This window comes from Betta splendens, chromosome 16 (assembly GCF_900634795.4).
Source record: "Betta splendens chromosome 16, fBetSpl5.4, whole genome shotgun sequence".
In the NCBI taxonomy this organism is placed as follows: Eukaryota; Metazoa; Chordata; class Actinopteri; order Anabantiformes; family Osphronemidae; genus Betta; species Betta splendens.
This window is the reverse complement of record NC_040896.2, coordinates 20054337-20077017: the sequence shown is the minus strand read 5'-3', so window position 1 is coordinate 20077017 and position 22681 is coordinate 20054337. Positions and strand designations below refer to the sequence as shown.

Sequence of the window (22681 nt, the reverse complement as noted above, 5' to 3'; positions counted from 1 at the left end):
CCCTTTCTCCTCCTCACCACCTGCTCCTCCTCCTCCTGCTCGTCCCGCTCCTGGTTACTACCCTCGTTGCTCTGGCTCAACTTCATCCTCTCCCCCCAGACCTTTTTTTTGTTTCCTCTTCCAGTTCCTGCTTTCCCACCGTCTCGCCTCCAGTGGCTGGTTGACAGCCTTAATCAGCTCTCCTCCGCAGCTGAATGATTGCTTGACTTGCTAGCGCTCATAAAATACAGTCAAACATGAGTCTTAACGTCGGCTCAGCTTTTATGAACCCAACAAACACGACAAGGACGATTTGTAAAATTGTCACAGCTAGTCTTTATTGAAACCATCCAGTCGCTGCAGTTTGGTTGGACTGCGCCGGTAGAACAGCCGGTCCAGTACACACGGTAGGGTACACTTCACACGTTCAGTATTTACAGGGCGTCTCGTTTTAGTATGGCTTGATTAAAGCAGTCCCACTCTATACAACAGCCAGGCAGAAAAGCACACAACCCAGGCCAAGACGGGCTGGGATGCAAAACCATGGGGTCACAGAACAGAGTCCGGTTCTGGAGTCCCGACCGGTTCCAGCTCTGGCATCTGTCACTAACTCAGCTACTCAGGCTTCTTCATTGTAAAGCATCTGCTCACCCACATTACAAAAAGATACTTTTCTATCACCCCCAAGTTGTAAAAATTGTACGAAGCCATAAAACCAAAAGAATGCGATGACGGACACGAAGGTGGACTCAGATGAGTCTGTCTGTAAAAATGATCCCTTTTACATAGTTGTTCAAGTCCCTGTTAATGTAGCATTTACTACAGCAGGTTCAATAGACACACCTCTATCCAGTAGCAGGACGTAGTTCATACACACCTAGTATTCAACAATAAAAATTTTGTGTTATATTGTCAATATTTGTAGACATTCTATGAAAACGCCATCAATTTGTTCTGCAGAGAAACTGTAACCGGAGATGTTTCATGTTGAAATTTGAAAAGTTATTATACATTGCTGTCAACTCTACAGTTGAGACTCCATTCATATAACTCAGTGATTGAGGCCAGGGACCAAAAATAGATATATGAGAACAGGGGGTGAGCGGCTCAACACCACCGTATGTAAGTGAATAAATACAGTTTGTCATTTGAGTGACAAGATCCTTTAATCACATCTATTCTACTTTATATGCACCACATTCTTTTTATGGCTTTCCTACTGTACCCCCCCCCCCCCAGGTTTAGCATGCCAGACAGAAACAAAACACTTCCTGATACATTTTGGTCCATGTTTGCTCAGAATCTATTGATTTGGTTTCATGACTTCGCAGCTCAGTGATTATCCGGACGTCCTGTCAATCGGAGGCATCCCATTCTCGTGGCCCATCCTCTTCCTCCACAGCAGACTGAACTAAGGTGAAAATAAATTTCCACTAGTGCAAAATAGCCTCTCTCTTTGAGAGAAATAAGACAACAAAATATATAGATATATATATTTGACATGACTTAGAAACAATGTTATTAAAGTGGCACTGATAATCATTTCTATCACCTTTTCTTAGTCTGAGCACTAAGGCTGATTTGTTGCTGCACTCAGACATGCATGCGCTCCCACGTCACACACACCGACAGGTTCCCTACGAAGGGAAGCCACTTTATTAACACTTGGGACTAAAGATGAAACCGTTTGCTGTGCTGAAACTACGTTGGAAAGACCTTGGTGTTACGGAGTAATGGAGGCATCAGGTTGACGTCTGTCGCCACCTAGTGGTCCAATATGGAAACAACAGCTCCTTAAACCTGCTGAAACTGAAGGGCAAAATTCCAAACCACCAATAACAAAGTAGGCAAATAATGAGTGAGCAGAGGTAAATTAGGATGACAAGATCACAGCAGGCACCTTCCTGCTGACCTCTACTCTACTGAGACATTTTTGATACAGACTCTTCACATACAGTTCAGTCGCACGGAGGACCTGCACGTGGATGGTTACCCGCCCAGACGCAGCATCTGGTCCTTTTAGCCACACAATCAATCTCCACCTGTTCGAGTGGGTTCGTGAGACGCGCGGCAGAGCGGTGATTAGTTGCATCGTTTCGTGGCGAGTGAAACGCCACCTGTCTCGTCTGCGCCACCCGGCGACGTCCCACCGCCGCGTCGCCCTCCGCGTCTTCAGGATGAGACAAATAAGGCAAAGAGAAGCCGTCACTGTGACAGCTCCGACGTTACGGGAGGAGACCAACGGTACTGTAACATAGTGATGCTCAGTGTGTGTGTTGTGCATATAAAGACCCAGTCTGCCCATCAGGTAGTGGTCACATGCTGGGTGTGTGGAGGGGGGGACCCTGGAACAGTTTCAGGCCTCTCAGCCAGGTCTGCTGTGAAACTGTGGCGCTGATCGTTCCATCCTGGCTCCCAGGTCAAACCTCCAGGTCTGGCATTAGCTCCTCCTTAAGCTGGATGTCATTGTCAGACCCCGTCCCGACGTCCGAGTCGAAGAGCGAGTGGTCCGAGTCCGGGGAGTGCGTGTGCGTGTGTCCGGCCGACTGGCTGCTGGCGTCGCTGTCGTCCAGAGTGTTAGTCCTGGAGAAGAGGCCGAAGTCCAGCAGACCCGTCGGGGAGCCGTCGCTGCTGCTCTCGCTGTCGCCGTCATAGTAAAAATCGTCCACCTCCACAAACCACTCGGGCCAGAACCGCCTCCGCATGCGCTCGCAGAACATGGCCAGGTTGATCAGCTCCCCTGTACAGACAGCGGAGACAGCAGGTTACATGGACATGAAGCTGCAGGCGCTCACTGACACGACGCGGAGTTTGATCCCAGCAAAGAGGAGACACAAGGGATCGATTAGGAGGCAGATTTGCTTGTCTACAAGCTCTTTCATCATAATCACACACGCATTGTAACGATGACAGAGAATCTTCGTTTGTGACATTACAAGTTCTGGTTGTTTCATCTGAAAAGATAAGACGCACTTTCCCGTGTTTCCTCCTCTAAGCAAGATGTGAAAGCAACAACCAAAGCTTCATTCTACCTCGAAGTGAAACAATACTGCCACCTAGTGGCCAGAATACACATAGAAGCACCATAGGACATTATTCTCACATTTAGCAAAAACAGGGACATAACAATGAATGAGTGTTGAAGCAACAGATTCACCGACCTTTAATGAGTTGCTCTGGTCGTGTCCCAGGCAGAGTCCACATAGCCTGGGCTAGATGCCCAAACACTGTTGCATCCAATGTTGACATCTTGGAACCCATGAAGTATTTCTTGTCTCCTACAGGACAAAGACACACAAAGGGGTTTTAGAGGCGAGAACAAGATTGAGAGGAAGCCACATCACAGCAATGCAGCTCTGGGAAGCTTTAGCAGTTTATAAAAGATGTTTAGCTGACACAATGTTTATCCTGTTTGCCCTCGGTTTAGCATGTTAGCACCAATAAACACAGCTGACAGTGTTTGTGGGCTAATAATAATTAGAAGAAGCAAGTGGTTCACGGTTATAGAATAGACATTTGTTACATAAACATGAAAAAGAACATTTTCCTGCAGATTTGATTATGTAAAACAGAAAATGAGCAACGCCACCACAAATTGGTGACTTTCAGAATTTCTTATACCACATCATTATTCATACTCTAATCCTTCCTTGCACATCCAGAAAACGCACATTACTACAGACTCATTTCATCCTGAAGCTGGAGGAGCTCAGAACGACTTTCCATTTCGTAGCAAGCTGTTTGTATGTTGAAATGGCACAAACAGATCAATGATAAGCACTTTTCCTTCCAGCCTATGACTGTTCGTCTCCACCTGAACACTCTGTACCGCCGATGTTCAGCAAAGGAGGCAGCGATGATACGAGCATTTGGTGAAATTAACAAAAGAAATGAATCTTCCGGGATAAATCAGAAATTGGACGATAAAGGTTTAGGAGGTTGGAGTCACTAATGGACAACATGTTGACTATAAGTCTTTTTTTATCTTCACCATGTTATATAAAGGGGCTTTGTAATGTAGGCCACAGTTCTTAGTTTTTACACTATTTCCAGTGGACGGCACTTTCACACGCACGCATCCAGACAGCGGCTGCCTCCTACCCAGCAGCGTGGCCAGCGTCCTCATGTCCTTCTCCATCAGCGAGTACACCTCCTCCTTGGAGAAGCGCCCGATGCCGTGGCCGTACATCTCCCGGCGCACCATGCTGCCGTTCAGGTGGCTCAGCAGCCACTTCAGCGTGTCGCTGAGGGGGCCGCTCATCGCCAGCAGCTTCTGGGTTTCCTCCAGGTTGTCCACCCACTGGCAGTAGGCTATTGTCCTGCGGAGAACACACAGCGTCCCGTTACCGTCCGCACTCCGCTGACGAGCAATCTGGTCGGAATCGATAAAAGGCGCACGGCCGCATCCGCCCCCCTGCTTCTCCGTCTGCTGTCAGCAGACACCGCCATAAAGATTCCCATTAAACTGCCAGAGTGTTGTTAATGTGCATCAGAGAAGCTCAGTCAGTCAGAGTCTCCAGCAGAAACGGGCTACGGGAGGAAAGGTGAAGGTTTAGATTTAAAAAATGTGTCAACAACAACATTCTGTTGTTTTCATGTGCGTTCTTTCTACATAACCTGCAGTAAATGTGAATCTTCCTTATGTACAGCTACAGTAGCTCTGTTTTTCCCAGTCTCATTATAAAGGAATAAAAAGATTAACCGCGTCAGATACTGGTACAGTCCGTGCTCCGATGGCTTTCCACTTAAGCTGCTTTTGCATGTGCACACTAACAAGATTAAGCTGCTATTTCCTTACACACACGAGCTTTCTCACACCACCCTCGCTGCAAATGCAGAGCTGAGCTCGTCCCGCTGAGCCCCTGCGAAAAGCCCGGAGGCTCACGGAGCTGCGGGTGGCGACCAGCGCATCAGATGTGCCTGGACGGAATGACATGCACTGAATTAAGACATCTGGTCTACGTTACGTCTGGGAGTGGTGGCTGTCCAGCAGCAACACACAACTTCCTGTCTATTGTTTACAGAATACAAAGGCTCGACAGCAGGGACTGTAGCCACAAAGCGATGATAAATAAAGTATACTTGGGTTTATACCCAGTATCAGTTTCATATCATATCATCATCATCATCATCATCATAATCATCATCATCATCAGTTTCAGCCAAGTGTGTGTTTGTGTGGCGAACACCGGATGTAACAAAAGGGCTGAAAGCAACACGAGTGTAAGAGCCAATCTGATCCCAGTGCTGCTTCCACACAAAGAGCAACAACACGGCTCCTCCCTGACATAAATTATTCAATCAATAAGTCTACGTGTGGGTCTAAACATGACACAGGGTGGAGGAGCAGACGAAAGGGAGCAGGGAGGTGACACAAGGAGAAGAGGGGGAGATGGGTTACATCAATGACCTTTGGACGAACGTTTTGGGACTCAACACACTAAAGGTTGTGTCTCACAATGTTCAAACATGCTTTGACGCATTTTCCCTTTGCTACGGCTGAGCTTTTAGGCAATGGAAACCTCTCCCTGCCTCTCTGGGCATCGGGGAGGTGGTGAATGATTTCCCAGCAGCTCCGTGTTTTCCCCCACACACACGGTGAGTCACCAGCTGATCCATGAGCCTCCTACCAGTAGAGGTGTTCCTCCACCATCTTGGTGACAGCGCGGGACACGGCTCTCTCCTGCGCAGTGAGGTTCTTGTTGAGGTTGACGCCCAGCTTCTCCTCTAGGAAGTCCACGATGAACTCTGAGCCGGAGGCCTGCTCGTGGTTGTACTCGATCCAGGGCATCTTCCCCTGCGGCGACAGCTTCCCGTCAAAGTAGTTCTGGAGAGGGAACCGGGTCATTACCAGGACATTTAGGATGTTGTACGTGCTGTGTGAACATGAAGAACAGGTCGGTATGGAGACTTCTCACCTGATAGGGCAGATCCAGCATGCGCAGGTAGGTCTCTATTTTGAGGCAGAAGGGCGAGAGGCTGGGCACGCCGTTCTTCGGCCTGGAGAACTGGTGCAGGATGATGGCATCTTTAGAGTCCAGCTCCTGCTCCTTCCTACACAAACAACACACAAATCAATTATTTGATATATTGAAACAGACAGACACACAGTGACCCAGACGCAGCTTTGCTATCCTTATGTATACGTATAGAGTGACCACTGCGCTGTGGCAGAAAGCACAACCAGACCCCCCGCTGGGAACAAGCAGATATGGGCAGTGACACAGCCCGCATGGCCCTGCTCCCCTCAGGCTTCAAGCTTGATTTCATTTTGTACAGTAGGATTGTGCAGAGCTGCATTTTACTGACCTGGTTCATGTACATGTTGTTTGTTCATAACAAAACATTTACCTTTTTTGCTTGTCAAGTTTAATTAAGGATTGATTGATAAATGATTCTATCAAAAAAGTGTATCCCATCAACAGCATGAGCTTGTGATGAATTGACTGATTAAATAAATCCTGCTGCTACAGTTTCACATTAGGGACATTTCCTCCTGATAACAAACACACTTTTCAGTTGCCATTCTGAGAATTTGTTCTGACTTTCCGTCTTGCATTGCAGTAGAAAACATTAACGTCATTTACAACTGGAATATTGGGATTTTATTGCCTGTTTATCTAATTTACTGTTGATTGAATGTTATGAATAAACAATAAAACAGCCAAAACAAAAATCCTCAGCATCACATTTTTTTTCCAACAGCATCAATAAAACAAAAGAAAACAGGTAAAAGGAAACATTACATACTAGCAAATATCTACACACAGTGTTAAATACTGCACATTTGTCGTGTTCCTCTAGTTGCTGTAATGTCAATGGTTTGTGGCCAAATGAAGGATTTTCGTTTGAATATTACTCAGTGTGCTGAGACACTTTTGGATCGCATGTGAGGCGCTGTCCACTGTGACGTGGTGCTGAAACCAGGCACACCTCATGCACGTGCCTCAAACCCTCGCATCCGGTTCCTTCATGTCTCCTTCATGTCTGCACACTTCAATGTGCAGCCGCCCCCCCTCCCCATTAGCCCCGCAGCCACATTAGGAGCGCACTAAACATTCAGGACTCGCTCGTAGTAGAATAACAGCTGACTACTGTTGCTGAGCTGCCGCCGGTCCCAACACCGCATCACATGGCTGGAGCGGATGACGCCGACGGGCTGCGGGTCCGGCCTCCGTGGGCTGCACGTGATTCAGCAGCAATAACAGCGGCGAAACACTGGGTTACACGGAGGGGGAGGGGAGGGGGCGCCTGAAGCGCAAAATGCCAGGCTGTTGTTACAGGATGCGGTGCTCGCTAGACACGACCTCAACCCAGGCGCCTTTTGGCAAAGCTCCGCTGCAGCTACAACGCTGGTGTAGCGGCACAGTTCATTGAGGGTCAATCGCTGCAGCGCAGGGGGGAGCGCTCGATGTCCACACGCTCAGGTGCCGATGAGGCTGGCACGGGAGCAGACGCGTGACTCGTTTTTTCTCAGCCTAATGTCGCGTCCTTGGGAAGAGGCAACGCGCAGCGAAACCTCAGCAACCACCGCGAGATCTGCAGCTGAACTAGGCTCCGTCCAATGGAGGATGCGAGCGCATCCACACAGCAGCTTGACCACAGCCCAATGCAATGACACCGATCTGTCTCCGTCAAAGCGGGTGTCATAACCCATTAGACCCGCAAATTCCTAATGGTAACAAACAGTGCAGAGCGCACAGTGCGTCCGTACCTGATGGCGAGCAGTTCGTGCAGCAGATAGGCTGCAGCAGCCAGAAGGGCCCCCCCGGTGATGTACAGGGTCTTCTTCCACCAGGAGTCCGAGCCCAGCACCGACATGATGCCTCCGCAGTCCTGTAGAGGGAAGGCGATGATATAGCCATACAAAGACTGCTGCTGCTCCGAGGCGCACAGCCCGAGGGGCAGGCTGTGATTCCGCCCGATTTCAACCACACACGGCCGGGAAGAGGCGAAGCCAGCAGCCCAGTGCATCCTCCCACCCTCGGTTACAGCCGCCCCGCTTCCTCCCCGCTGCGACCCCCCGCTTGTCTACGGCATCGCGGCTGTGCAGCTAATAACGCTCCCCGAGAAACCCAGGAGTAAACATCGCGACTCCCACTCCCCGGGATGATGCTCGTCAACATTTCCTTTGCAGGCTCTAGAAAATCAATCGAGTTAGCCAGAAATATTTCAGTCCAACTTCCGGTTACGTGTTTCAAAATAAATCCTCCTTAGGAGTCTGACTTGTTACCAGTGAAGCTATTGTAAAGTGCGGAATCTCTGAAGCTCGCCAATCATTTACTGGACATCGACATCATAGAGGGACGATGTAAACAATATCCAACAATATTTCAGAACCACAATCATCATCACAATGGAAGGGATCGTGCTTAGACAATAGGTGAGTAAATCATCACTTTATTTATCATAATTAAATTAGAAAATCAACCTCTACAATGAGAGATATGTGTTGCACTATGGTCTTAGAGACACTTTTAGATAAAACTATTGGAGTAGCTGTAGGCTTTTATTGTTAAAGGCAAACGTCAGCAGTTTCCGGCATTGGTGTGTTAAACTCCGGAAGCTTAACAAAGCAGGCCTATTGTCTTGCTCCCGTGGACTCACCCCGCCCTCACCAGCACCCGCATCCCAGTAAAACCAGTACTGTAGCTTTCCACGGTGAACACAGAGCCCAGTGGAAAACTCTCGTAACTTCCCCTTCTCCCAATATTAAATTGTGTGTGGCAGACGAACAGTTTACTACTACTGTTACTACTACCGTCTACTTTATTTTTTTTGTATTTGTCCTTTATTTAAAGTTAAAAAGTAAAAGCGTGTTGATGAAGTGTAAATTGTGTTGTGTTATTGACCATTACAGGTTCAGACAATAATTATGTCACAGACATTAAGCGAAGGTGTGTGTTCTAAGCAAATACTCACTTTGAAACAACCTCGAAAGTGAACGAGGATGTTCATGTTGACGCAGGAATGCAGCAGGTGATTTTGGGATGTGTTCGTCCAACATGCCGAGCGCTGGAGTCGCATCCGAGCAAAGTGGTGCAGGAATCTGTGCAGGTCGACCTGGATTTAAGCATCACGAGCTACGTTGCGGATCAGCTTTTAACTTTACGCGCGGCGGTGTGCGTCGAAGTCTTCAGCGCAACCATGGCTACTGCGAGCGCGCGCTCCCGCGAGTTTGGGGGGCGCGCTTTACAAGCAGGAGCATTGTACAACAGTTGAAATAATACTGCCTGTAAACATCAGTACGAATATGAAAGCTTGTAATATACACATAAAAACCTGGTTATTATCTCTGCTCTATAGACTAACAGTATAATCTTTCACACGTGACCTTTAATGTTCTTTATTTAGGGATCCCTGACATTCACAAAGAGCCAGACACCATATTTGTCAGAGACCGTTTTATGAAGTGCAAATCTTTTTTCTGCACAGCATCACAGTCACTTAAGGAACATCATGCAACCGTGACTTATTCTCTGCCAGCGGCTTGGTTTAGGTTATGTAATACTTCCACATGAAGTCCATTATAATCCAGAGTATGTGACTGTGTGTGTGTGTGTGTGTGTGTGTGTGTGTGTGTGTGTGTGTGTGTGTGTGTGTGTGTGTGTGTGTGTGTGTGTGTGTGTGTGTGTGTGTGTGTGCGCATCAACCTATATTGTAAACTACACTAATGGCCATGTAAAATGTTAGTGAACAGGGTCAAAAAAGTATTTTTAGCCAGTGCTATTTTATCCATTCGCTTTTAATAAAGGATGTTTCATAGCACAACAGTTTCTGAATCAGTTCAGCATCTACTTAAAATAATGAATGTGAACAGGAACTCTGAAGCTGTCTGTTCATACAGCTCTGCTGTGGTGTTTAAAAGGGAGGCGTCAACAATCAAACCTCATCATTTGACCTCCTGGTGACATCGGCTCAAGGGCTGTGTGACAGCAGTTGAAGTCAACCTGTCTTCAGTGCAACGACCACTGGCGGTTGTAACTCTACACTAAATCCCATTAGCTGCACCGCAGCTGTGAACTCAGTGGAGCTGTGGCTCAGCTGCGCGCTCCTCTGGTCAGGGGCCGCTGTGCTCAGCCCGGTCCTGCTGCGGACGGACCCTCTGTTTGACGGCGTGCAGGGCGTAGTTGATGGCAGTGCTGTTGGTCCAGCTCCAGGCTCCGGACACTGGGTTGTAGAGCATTCCTTTGACAGACTGCACAGAGACACCATCTGAGGAACAACAATTGAGGAATTAGTAATCTGAAGACGACAACGTACGAACACAGAAAACAAGCTGTAATGGCTGAGCACATAAACAGATGATTGACGCAGTGTAAAAACAGCAGTGTTAATTAGTTTTGTGTGGCTCAATCCATTACTTATTAAACCGCATCTGTTAAACAAGATTTCCCTGTTTTTACTAAAATTAAAGGGTCATTTTCTAATGTGTTTTATCTCAGAGATCATTTGCTCTGATTATTGTCTGTTCTGTATCTGGAAGAGAAAATGTACCAAGTTGCAGATTGTTTTGCTCATATATATATATATATATATATATATATATATATATATATATATATATATATATATATATATATATATATATATATATATATATATATATATATATATATATATATATATATATATAAAAGAAATCAGGGAACGTACTGGACTCTAGGAGGCGCTCCAGCTCTACTGGGCTGATGAACTTCTCCCAGTCGTGAGTCCCCCTCGGAACAATCCGCAGCAGCTGCTCGGCCACGACAACCCCCAGCGCGTATGACAGGTTGGTTTTATTGATGGTAGTGATGAAGAGCGAGCCGCCTTCCTGCACACACGCAACGCAGACAGTCTTCTTGCATAAAGTGTGCAAAAAGCTCATTTTACCTCTCTGCGGACAAAGACGGTGGCTCACGAGGGCGTGTTTAGAGTGGATTCTGAGCTTTCAGCGGTTACAGTCTAACGCACCAGAGCAGAATAACAGTGACAAAAAGAAAATAAAAGCTACGCCTCTATAAGTGCAGTCATACAAATCTATTTTTACTAATGCATCTCTGCACTGGTGTCCTGGAGCCAGATATCGCGACAGCATCAGTTTAGTACAAGGCGGAAGTGAGAGATTTGGGACAGTCAGAGAATCCAGTTGTGTCCGAACTGAAAACAGAGGAATTAAGTGAAGATTACCCCCCCCCCACCAACTCCTGTGGCCCACTGACCTAGGAGATTACCATCATGTGGTCTACTACTGATGCACAGCTCGTTCCATACTAACCGCACCCATGGAGACTCATTCGGGCCTATTCCCAGAGAGGCAGATGCACATAACAAAAACACGACAAAATCTCCATATTGCTCTTTAGTATTCGCTCAGATGAACACAGACACAACTGTACTGATGCATAGATGTAAAAACACACAAACACACACACACACACACACACACACACACACACACACACACACACACACACACACACACACACACACACACACACACACACACACACACACCTTAAGCATGTGGCTGCAGCAGAAGGCGAACGTTTCCAGGTCAGCCAGATGCTCCACCACCTCTGACGCCACTATAGCATCGAACCGACACTCCTCCTCTCCTCCCTCCACTTCAGCGGAGAGCTCCTCCACGGTGCAAGCCTGGTAGGAGATCCGGTCACAAAGGTCCGGGTCGTGTGACGCATGCAGCTGGGCGGTGCCGATGCTGTCTTCTACTGGATCTATACCCAGCACGTTAGCTCCTAGGCGACCTAGAGGCTGGGAGAGGATGAGGAGGAATAATAGGTGGCAATCAATTATTCATCATAAATGTCTTGGAAGTTTAAGAATAAGATCCAACTTGCTAATTTACGAACATTTTAAACACACATACTCCCCCAACAGTGGTGCAGAGCAGTTACAGTCATATTATTATTAGAAGTAACAGAATTTGAACCACAGCGCCCTCTTCTGGACAAAAGCTAAATAGCCCCGTGTGTGGGGTGGCTATTTGTCCGCCCAGGGGCTGAGCTCTATCCTCCCACAGATGATCCCATGTGATGGGAAGACTTACAGTGACAAGACACCCAGGGACACGGCCGCAGATAACATCACAACACTCTGGCCAATTTTTTTTTTGGGTTCGCGTTGCGCTCCAATATGTCTGAATGAGGTGTCTGAACATGACAGCGTGCGTGACAGAGTCGTAAGAACACAGAGCCCGATTTTGTCTTCTTGAATCACACAATGCAGCTGGTATGTCCTCAGTTCAAATGTAAGACAGGGAGACAGGGGCTCTAGTCCCGAGCGCCTGGCTATCAGCCCTAACAAACAGACAAACAAGTGCAAACAGCCATCTGTCGGATCCACCACACGGCAACCAGTGAAATCAAAAGACAACCGAAATTGGCCTGACATTTAAATGTTTTATTAGGTGCTGGTATATATGTGAAAGCAGAATTTTATGCTGCACCAGACATATCTGAAAAGAACAGACTCATGTGACATGAAAGGTAACAATCGAAACAATTGGGACCGGACAGAAGATTTAGGGGAAAGGCAGTTTTGCCTACGTCCTTTTTAACACTGTGTCTGTACTTTTCTTTCTCTCTTGCCCCCCCCCACACACACAAACACCATTTTACCTCGGTGAGCAGGCCCCCTCCACAGCCAACATCCAGGATTCGGAGTCCTAGCAGTGGTTTCCCTGGATGACGGGCTCTGTGCACATTCAGCAAATTATCCCTGTACACGTAAAGGAGCGGTCAAACATTCTAATTAAACACATCTTCAAACCTTATGTCAAACGACACACATCGCGTTACAATGACAGCAGAGCTTGAAGTACAAGCAACTGTGAAGATGAATCTTCTCAAACATCCGTGCCGCTTAGCATAGAGAGGCATACGGGCGGATGGGGAAACCCAGACAATGTGGAGCTCCAATGTCAGCCAGCTAACAACCACCAATTATCCCCTGGCTACAAACTCATCCGCGCCTCGCTGCTGGGTTCCTCCCGTCCTCTACCTTCCTTCCTCTCCTCACACGCTGTCTGACGGCTGTCCGCCTCAGGCGTGATGCATGCAGAGCAGGATCAGCTCTGGGTTTGCATCATCCTCATTAAAGCGCTGCTGAGGTACGAGCGCATTCATGCAAAGAGTGGCCAAAGGAATATTACGTGGTGTTTCCTGATACTACCTAACAAGATTCCTCATGTCACAGCAGAGAGTCACTTTGCAGGAAATTGTCTGCATGTCCAAGACTCACAATGGCATAAAACAGATACTTAAAAATATAATAATATAACAATATAACTAAATAGCAAATACAAAATTGTCATTTTTTCTTGTCATTATTGCTCATGAGAACTGAAACTTCACAAAATGTGGCAAAACCTCCAAAGTAAAATGGTAAGTATTTTACACAATTTACACAATTATTATATTATATTATGTACTGTAGATTGCTGTTTAATCCTATATTTATTCATGCATTATTATATGGCAATTTTTTCTGTTTAAATAAACTATGCACTTATGTTTTAATTTTGTGTTTATAATCAGAACTACAGTGTTAAGCATTCCAGACCTTTAGACAAAGCTTACTGACCCTTTAAAACAAAGAACAAACTAAGACTATAGCAGAATTAACTGTATGATTGTAGTACACAGCAGCAACAGTGGTGCTGCTGCATCTTATTTAGATGCAGCCTGAGGCCAGAACCATATCAGGCAAATCAGCTACGCTCAAACATACACTAGTGCTGGATCTGTCATGCTGTCACAATAAACTCCGATCATCATCATCATCACCACCAAAAGAACTACAGAGGGGGTAGGGCCATAGCAGCAGCGGGTTCTTGGCTGGATGGGTCGTGTAATGATTATCATACAGAGCCCCAGCAGCACATCTTATCAATCAAAGGAGACCTGGGCAGTGCACAAAACATGCACATATGTAGTGTAGGGGTGGCCAGAATGCTATTGGCCTAAAACGTGCTGATGTGTGAAGGAATCCTGTCACTTTGGATTTCCGTTGCTTCTGCTGTCTCTCAAATACCACAAGGCCTGTGCCAATAATCCACGTGTGCGGACACTGACTGAGCCATCACTGTTTGTATCAAATGTAAACACAGCAATGACTGTAATATTTATAGAATGTATGGACACACCGTATGAAAGACACTCTCAGATCATTCAGCGCATGAAGAGCTGAAAATTCTCCATGTTCATCCCACCACTTGCTGGCCAGTGACCAGAACTTCTTCAGCTCGTCATGGTCCACTGTGGTCCGGGAGGCTGAGCGAGAACTGCACACAGAGAACAGGCTTACACTCACTGGCCACTTTATTAGGTACACCTGCACTAATGCTCCATTACACGTCTGCCGCAAATTCTACTTTTACAGTCGACATTTCTCAACCTCAGGAAGGAATGCTACAATGATCATTCTAATGTGTTTAGTAATGAATGGGGTTATGAAAAACTGCAAACTACACTGCAACGCTGTGAAAGGGTTAGTGTTAGGTTAAAACACTTCCAAAAACATGAAAATAGTACAGACACCTAAAAACGTATGAGTCAACATACTGTATGTAGCTTTAATAAAATGGTGATGCAAATTGATACTTATTTTTGTATGATCCAACCCCAAAGACCTGACAGTCAGTGAAACCGGTAACGTTAGCGAAGACTAGCTGCTTTCACCACCTGAACCACTCTCAGCGTATGCTTCCAGGCTAAGGTGCGTGTGTTCTGACCTCCCTCTGAGGTTGCTGTACCTGATCTGACAGGGCACGACACGCTGCTTCATTTCCAGACAGGCGTTTCTCTGCAACTGCGACCGCCGTTTACACAGCGCACCGCAGCTGAACCAGCTTCGACCCGCGGCTTCGCGGAACATCCCGCAAGACACGCTCCGTTTGTAGTGGTATCGCCCTGATACAAGGCGTCCCAACTGTGACAACATGTCATAACCCGATTCCCAGCCTGGCGCTGAGGGAGCGCAGGAGTCCGTTTTTCGGTTTGACCTACGGTGTTGCAATCTTTTCTGCTCGGCCAAACGCAAATACAAACTTTTAGTTCCTACCAGTCGGACCAACGAAAAAGGTTCATGAAGCGGACAGCTGTTACATTACAAAAAAAAGTTTTTGTAATGTAACTTAAGCGTAATCACCACACACTGCTTTTAATCACACAACTGTGCCATACTGTAGCAAAATGATGTCACTAGAAGAACAGTAGCACATAATGATGCAGTAACACTTTTTAAAACAGCATGAACCTTTTGAAAACCCCAGTAGGTTTAGGAGTAATATTATAACAACTTAAGTGCTAAAAAATAGATAATAACGACGCCATGAGACAATACAAGGAACAAACAGTTTTATTAGACATTTAACAATAGTGTTCAGGAAAACGTTAATCCTGTTATGGTTTAAAATAATACAACTTGACTTTTTTAGTGTCCACAAAGTCTTAAGCTTTGCATAATTGTACTACTGAAGACTCCTACCACTGAAAATGTCTTGTGCTTCAGCCACACAATAAAAATGACGTATTTACAAAAGTGAAAGAAATGAATGAGACGGGTTCACCTACACAACTGCCTCTATAATGAGACAAGCCTGCTCAACTCATGGAATTTAAAAAGTGCACAGATCAGGAGGTTAACTGTGCTCCTCAGCGTCTGCTACGACGGGAGGGGGACGCTGACCTGAAAGAGAGGCACGGACAAGCCATTAATACTGCACAACCTACGCTATGACTAAAAATATAAACATGCACATATAGCTCATCAGCAGACGCACTGCCTCGGTGTGACACACTACATACAGTAGGAGCCAATCTGATCTGTACAACAGTGTGGGACATTCCAATCTATACATTAGTACACTTCACATCAACACCAAGTTCTCCCTCTCTACCCTGGACAGGTGACAGTTTCCCATTTTACCAATGTGCTAAAAACAAAGATCTGTGTTTGACTAAAGGCAACAGAGGCAAAGTGGACGCACCGCATTATCTGGAAATTTAATATTTGATTTGATTAAACCATTGTGAAGCTGTAAAACCCTTTATTGCATCAGACTTAACTAATGTAAGTGCAGTTCACAATTTTTCAACACATTGAGGTAGAGTTGTTTATAACTTCAGTTATTGGACATATAAAGATCAAAGGGAGAGCAGAGAAATCACAGTACAGTATGCATTACATACAATAAGAACACAGTAAGAAATAGAGAAAAAAAATGAATACTACCTTGATCGCGACTTAGACTTGTGTTTGCGGCTTGCCTTCTTACCAGACTTGTGAGATTTTTCCGTCGACCTTGAGCGACTACGTTTGGATTTTTTGGATTTCTTTTCCTTGCTAATTTCGGGGGATGGGGATCTACTTGAGTCCGAGTCTGAGCGTCTCTTGCTAGCTTTGACGGAGCCCTTCTTGCTGCCTTTACTGTCCTGCCGGGAGTACTTGTCACTCTGTGACAGGTCTGTGTGGGAGTCGCTCTCTTTTCGTTTTTTCGATTTTCCATTCTCCTCTGCAACTACAGAACTTCCTTTATCTTTCTCCTTTTCTTTGGGCTTTGGTTTTTCTTTCTTCTTGTCAGAGTCTCTCTCTCTGTCCTTATCTTTCTTTTTCTTGTCTTTTTCATGGCTATGACTCCTTTCTCTTCTCCTCTCCCTGTCCTTGCTTGAGGCCTTCTGCTTGTGTTTACTGCTACGACTATGACTGCTATCCCTGCGCTCCCGGCTCCTCTTCCTCTCCTGCTTCTTGTCTTTTTCTCTGTCTCTGCTGCGACTATGGCTGTCTCTGGCCCTTGCCCTGCCTCGGTCCCTGGATCTGGACCTACTCCTGCGGCTCCTGCGTTCCCTGGAGTCGCTACGGTCTTTCTTGTGACGGCTTGATCTGTCAGCACTGCTCCTCCTTCTGTCCCTAACCTTCTCACTGCGATGCCTATGGGAGCTGTGACTGCGGCTACGGGTCCGAGTGCGCCGGCGAGCTTTGTGAGATGAAGAGCGGCTACGCCTCCTTTTCCGTTGTGGAGAGGAGGATCTAGAGGAACTGCGGGAAGATGCTGAAGAAGAAGAGGAGGAGGATGAAGAACGACTGCTGCTGTGACTGGAAGAGGAGTGGGAGCTGCTGCTCCGACCATTGGCCGGTGAATCACTGACACCTCGGCCTGACCGCTCCTTCTCCCTACCCGAGGGCTTACCCTCACTACTGTCCTTTTCACTACGGGACCTACGTCTTTCTACTAAGGGCTCCGCCTCCCTTTCTTTTACTTCCTGTTTACGTGGATTGTCTGCTTGTGCCTCATCATATTCCCCCTTTTCTTTATTCAATTTCTCCTTTGCGATTTCTTCTGGAGAAACACACAAAGTCAAAGTGAAATGTCAAAGTTGTGACTAATAACAGACTATTCAAATTCAATGTTATTATTGTAGATTTGAGAGACCAGAAGTTCATGTCTCACCACGTGCAAGCAGAGCCTCTTGTGCCTGTTTCTCCAGCTGCTGCTGCATCTCCCGCTCTTTGCGACGAAAGGCATCCTGTTTTTCCCGGATGCGGTGGTGCAACTCCTCCTCATCGGTGTCAGAAGACTCTGAGCCTCGAACACTGTGATCGTCCTCATCCTCACTCTCATCTGAACCATAGTCACCAATCCCGCCTGACAATAACAGAGCCCCCAGGTTGTTGAGTGTTCGAAAGGACCAAGGATCCATTCTCATAATCAGGCTCGAACTTCTGAAACCCCTCAATCCTAACCCAGGGTCCAAGTGAAAGGCACTTTTTGTAAAACTTATATCGGACAATAATTACCCCCTTAAGAAACTAATATAGACACACAACACTGAAGAAGGAACAAATATAAGATGGAATTAAGAGCATGCTTCTCACATAAGTTTAAAATGAAACCTTAAGCAATCTCTAAAAGATGAATTCTTCTCCTTTGTGGAGTGTATTTGGGTCTTGTGTTAATAGGCTGAACCGCATTCCTACTAATGACCTACCATAACATCACTTTTTTAAAAATCCCTCCCTCCCCCCAGGGTTACAGAGAAAGGGATACTCACTGAGACCAGTCAGAGAAGCCAGTGCACTTGACTGTGCCAGCTGTTTTGCAGGAGCTTTGATTCACATCAACAACAGGAACAACATGTTAAAACACATACTGCCATTCTCTCAAGGCAAGAGTCGCTAGAGGGGTCACAGATAAAGCACTATTCACAAGAGCTGCCATTGGTAACAAGAAAAGAAATAAAACAAAAAAATGGAGAAAAGAGAGAGGGTTAAAAAACAACTGTCACACAATCCAAGTCTTACAGTCGGTCAAGAGGGAAGAACCAGTCTGTACTAATGCACAGTCACTTCAGTAGTGGAAGTCACTTGTATCTTTAGAAGGGTGCTGGTCAGTCAATGATGACCTTAGTCAGAAAGTGTTTCTGTGGGACCTTTGATACCATGATGAACAGATTTTACTGTCAGAAACATTGCTCTGCTCTCCTGCTTCCTGATGCATTAGCAGAGAATGGTTAAAAATGCATATGAGACATACTTCCAAGTTTAAAACTCAATTGCCCTGGTGTACAGGGCTTAGCTGGGTCTAAATATTATGCACATAGGTTTGTCTTCAATTGTAAAGATAGTGTCTGGATGACAAGCAAAGATGATGCATTAACTGGAAAAGACAATAGCAGACCTCGAGTGGCTTTCCGGTGAGTCTCTTTAGCCACATGCAGAATCTCCTCATTGGTAACCTCCAGAAGAATCTCAGTCAGAAGGGTTTTTGTAATAAGCATCTTGAAAACAGTAGGAAAAAAATGAATCATTTTCAGTAACTCTTTTCAAAGACAAACAGTTCAACCATAAAAGCAATTCAAACTAACCAGCTGGAACTCCTTTTCCTCCTCAGTCATCTCAGGCTCGCTGTCCTCTGCAGGAGGGGATGGACTTCGGACAGAAAACTCCTTCTTAATGGGGGGCTTTTCTTCCTCAGCAGCATCATCATTCCCCTCATCATCACTATCCTGGTGTAGGAGAGTGACAATTTGTTTTACCCTCAGCCTTATACCACACATGATGAAATTAGTTTGACAAAGGAACAATTTTATACTTTAGAACAGGAAATGGTTTACTTACAAATTTACTCTTGCGGGGAAGGCGTGGCCCATCACCCTCCATATCTGCCTCGTGCACTTTGCCATCATCTTTAGCTAATTCTGCCCGCTCCCTCTCCATTCTTTCTTGCTCCAGCTTCTTTTGCTTCTCTCTGTCCATCTTTTCAAGGCCCTCTCGGATCCATGCAGGAAGCGTACGTCTTTTTACAGCATCTAAAGGCAAAGCACAAGGCCAAAGTGAGCTATCCATATATTGCTACATTTCTGACTACTACACATCCCCTTTCAGTTTTTAGTAATTCCTTTTTCATAATAAAAAACTGACTTGTGTTATTTTTATGTTAAATTCTTTATTAACTGTGTTATACTTTTATTGCAAAACTGTAATACAAGTCTAATTTACACGAAGCACAGTTTTGCTGTTTCTTTTTGCTGCTGTTCTCAAAGCAAGAAGAACTTGAATTGAGCCCTTGGGTCCGACAGGCGCCTCTCACTGTAGACGTGCACTTGCACGTTCTCCCTGTGAGTTTTCTCAGAGATGACCATATTAAAAGATATGCAGTCAGGTATATTGGTGACTCCAAACTTCCAATATTTGAGTGTATGAATGGGTGTTTGTCCCTGTGTGCGCTGCTGTGAACAGCTGGGATAGGCTCCAATATCCCCCACAACATTCACAAAAATAATGCCATAATGGAAGGCTTAACCCTTCCCTTTTCTCCTGTTTTTTAGAGCCACGATGGACTACAATGATAACAATATTTAATAAATACAATTTTACAAAAAGCTCCTGCTTTCAGTTCATTCTATATAAAAAGGTTGCATTCAACACAGTTGTGCAAATTAAACTTAACTCAGACAAGCAGATATAACTTCTAACTTATTAGTCTGATACATTTAGGCTAAGTCAAGCGTCTTTATTATTATATCCCTAAATTCTGTTGACACAAAGGGCCAACAGTCTTACACCGACCTGCGCTACAAGACACTACCTGTCCTAATGACAGATGAGAAAAAGGCTAGAGTTCAAGTCATCATCAAGTATTTACCTAATGGTGCTGGGGCCTCCTGTTCGACGACAGGGACCTGGATGGGGGATCTGGGTCGTTCTCTAAATCCAGGTGGTCGTGCATCTCGTCTGTTCTGAGGAGGACCCTGCCAGTACGGAGTGGGGAAGCCACTGGGTGTGGGGGTGAAGGATGAAGCAGCTCCATGCTGAAAGAACAAAATGGAAATGAATACATTTGTTCAAAAACCAGGAAAAAATATTTTTATCTACCAACGATTTGTAAGTGTGGGGTTTTTGTCATCTTTGCTCAGATTATGTGATATCTTTCATCAACTTTCATCTATCACTTCTGGCTGCACTAGGTGATCACTTAATAAGTAGTAAAATAATAAAATCCACTGGTAAAATAATACCGAACCATGCTGGATCCTCAACAAGCCAAGACTTTCCTCTGCACCGCATCAAGAAAGCAATGACTTATAACTGGAAGACGCTGGACGCCGGCACAGTTTCAACGGATTGCTCCTTCATATGTGGTTGTCACACTAAAACCCAAATGCTTCAACATTTCCTACTGCAGCATCTGCATACCTGATAATCAAACTGGTTCATGGCCATGGGGGCCATGGCGTAGCTGTCGGGCTGTGCCCCATACCCATGGCTGTTCTGGGGGAAAACCCCGTGGTGGGCTTCAGAGTTGAACTCCACGCTGTCCTGACTGTTGCTGTCCTCACTAGCGTTCACCACGTCCATCGGTCCTGACCCTGGAGGTATCCAGGCCTGATCAGGGGGTGGAGGAGGAGGAGGGGGCTGGCCATGTATTCCCCATTCTGTTAATGAAAACGTAATTCGTACACAACAGTCACACTTTGAAAAGCATCAAACAAACATGGCAAAAGAACATTTACAAATTAAAGTGTTAGACACGTGCCTGGCTGCCACATTCTTCCAAATGTTGGCTCACTCTGGAAGGCAGTGTGATTGTTCTGTCCAACAGTTTCAAGGCCTGGAATATCCTGGCCATTCGGCTGAATGCTCTGCGGTTCTGCTCCTGTAGACTCCTTCTGAGCTATCCATGCCTGTGCTAGAGCAGCCCAGTCCACTTGGCCTGCCAGAAAATGCAATCAGGGGTTTTGAAACACACTCTCAGATAAAAGGAAACGCCAGAAATCAACAAATAAAGGGGGGAAATGCGTTCGTGATGCAAGTGCATCGGCCACTGACCTGGATCGTGCTGGTGCTGAAAAGACTGCATCCACTGCTGCTGGCTCAGGGGCCACTGCGGCCAGGGCTGTCCTCCCTGGTCCCACATCATTTACGAACCTAAAAAACGTACGCAAACAACATTAAGGTTGGTTTGCTCCGCCTGCATCTCATCTGCTGCTGTGGGTGCAGCTCATGCGCGCCCTCACTATGCTGTGGATTCGTTTAATGGCGAAAACAAAATGTATCGTTAGCTTCTATTGCAGTGCTATATGCTAGCGAACCCCGGTTAGCAAGGCTCCACCTCCTTAGCTAAATGTTACTTATGAATTATGGGGTTCCGTGGCGTTATCTTCAAAGCGCGTTATACGGAGTTATATTTAATTCTCGTTAACGGGCCGAAATCCAAACCTTCGTTTTGAATTCATGAGCTAAGGAAGCTCATCCATGCTAAAGTCAGCTAACCGTAGCTATGCTAAAAATTAAGGCTAATCGAAACCAGACGTATTGTTTTACCAGGTGAATAAGTGTGCCTATAAAATCAAATAACTTTCTGTACTAATGGAGACGTGTGAATGGAATCTCGTCAGCGCTGTGCTTTTACCAACACAATCCCCCACCTTCTCCAGACAGTTTCTCCCTGACGGTGCAGCTCCAAATCAAAATGGCTCCACCAGTAGTGAGCTGCTCAGAGGACGTGTTGGCCAAGTCTCTACTGTTGCCTTCGAGGTTGTCGGAAATATTGCGATCGATGCTTCGTGTATAGTTCTCTTGATTTTAAAAACTGAGATTACAAAGGCGTGCTGTTCTTCCCCTTCATAGCCTATGATTAATGTATATATGAGCTTTTAAAGAGAGATGGCTAAGGTGTGGGTTATTCCAAATTTAAGTTTGTACATTTATCCATATGTTAGTTATTGATGTGTTTGTATTTCGTCAACAATCAGTTCTTGTTTGTTCTTTTGACTGACTTTTACATAACGAATAAAATGCTATAAATACTCAAATGATACAGTAAAATTGTAATTTCTGTGCTTGTTTATGTTTGACACAAAATTACGAAAAACAGACATAGACAAAGACCATAAATGCATCATAGAAACGCTAAAGTTATACAGCTGCTGCCATAACTAACACTAAAATGAACGCTAACTAGAATCATTGTTAGTATGCCACATGTTGTCTACAATAAAATGTTTAATAATGATGAATTCTATTTACTTTGCATTCATTTATTTATTTATTACTGACACCATTGCACTGGATCTTCAACCTAAAGTACTGGGTTTCTTTAGCTGTGGACTGTGGGGTTCTAAAATTCAAAGGCCTGCAAGTTTAAATGTGAGTAGTTGTGTGCAGTGCAGGTTTGCTGTTGTAACTAAAGGGTCCT

At 45.5% G+C, this 22681-nt stretch overlaps 3 protein-coding genes across 11 annotated transcripts; all 3 read right to left on the bottom strand.

Annotated features, from left to right (window-relative positions):
- Positions 1–291: 291 nt before the first annotated feature.
- faxcb (failed axon connections homolog, metaxin like GST domain containing b) lies at positions 292–9136 on the bottom strand. Of its 5 annotated transcripts, XR_008692720.1 has the most exons (8): positions 7694–8145; positions 5898–6033; positions 5610–5806; positions 4081–4298; positions 3141–3257; positions 1696–2719; positions 1532–1616; positions 292–1390 (listed from the first exon to the last, which is right to left on the bottom strand). XR_008692720.1 is itself a non-coding variant. In XM_029130174.3 (7 exons), exons 1-7 carry the CDS (start codon positions 9004–9006, stop codon positions 2400–2402), a joined length of 1215 nt encoding a protein of 404 aa, XP_028986007.1. In that variant the 5' UTR covers positions 9007–9136; the 3' UTR covers positions 292–2399. The 5 variants fall into 5 exon arrangements, 2 of the variants coding, with proteins under 2 accessions (XP_028986007.1, XP_028986005.1); XR_008692718.1 differs by having other exon boundaries at positions 1532–2719; XR_008692719.1 differs by having other exon boundaries at positions 292–1616.
- Positions 9137–9706: 570 nt separating this feature from the next.
- Positions 9707–15188, bottom strand: coq3 (coenzyme Q3 methyltransferase). Of its 2 annotated transcripts, XM_029128216.3 has the most exons (6): positions 14738–15188; positions 14129–14266; positions 12603–12702; positions 11479–11736; positions 10636–10795; positions 9707–10194 (listed from the first exon to the last, which is right to left on the bottom strand). In XM_029128216.3, exons 1-6 carry the CDS (start codon positions 14923–14925, stop codon positions 10040–10042), a joined length of 999 nt encoding a protein of 332 aa, XP_028984049.1. In that variant the 5' UTR covers positions 14926–15188; the 3' UTR covers positions 9707–10039. The 2 variants fall into 2 exon arrangements, with proteins under 2 accessions (XP_028984049.1, XP_055358843.1); XM_055502868.1 differs by lacking the exon at positions 10636–10795.
- Positions 15189–15326: 138 nt separating this feature from the next.
- pnisr (PNN-interacting serine/arginine-rich protein) lies at positions 15327–22058 on the bottom strand. 4 transcript variants are annotated; one of them, XM_029128212.3, is made up of 12 exons: positions 21912–22056; positions 21313–21411; positions 21020–21196; positions 20680–20918; positions 20129–20294; positions 19102–19292; positions 18849–18989; positions 18662–18761; positions 18036–18089; positions 17435–17629; positions 16219–17320; positions 15327–15672 (listed from the first exon to the last, which is right to left on the bottom strand). In XM_029128212.3, the coding sequence occupies exons 2-12, from the start codon at positions 21401–21403 to the stop codon at positions 15639–15641; spliced, it is 2490 nt and encodes an 829-aa protein (XP_028984045.1). In that variant the 5' UTR covers positions 21404–21411; positions 21912–22056; the 3' UTR covers positions 15327–15638. The 4 variants fall into 4 exon arrangements, with proteins under 4 accessions (XP_028984045.1, XP_028984042.1, XP_028984043.1 ...); XM_029128209.3 differs by having other exon boundaries at positions 16219–17323; positions 21912–22055; XM_029128210.3 differs by having other exon boundaries at positions 16219–17323; positions 21896–21918.
- Positions 22059–22681: the final 623 nt, after the last annotated feature.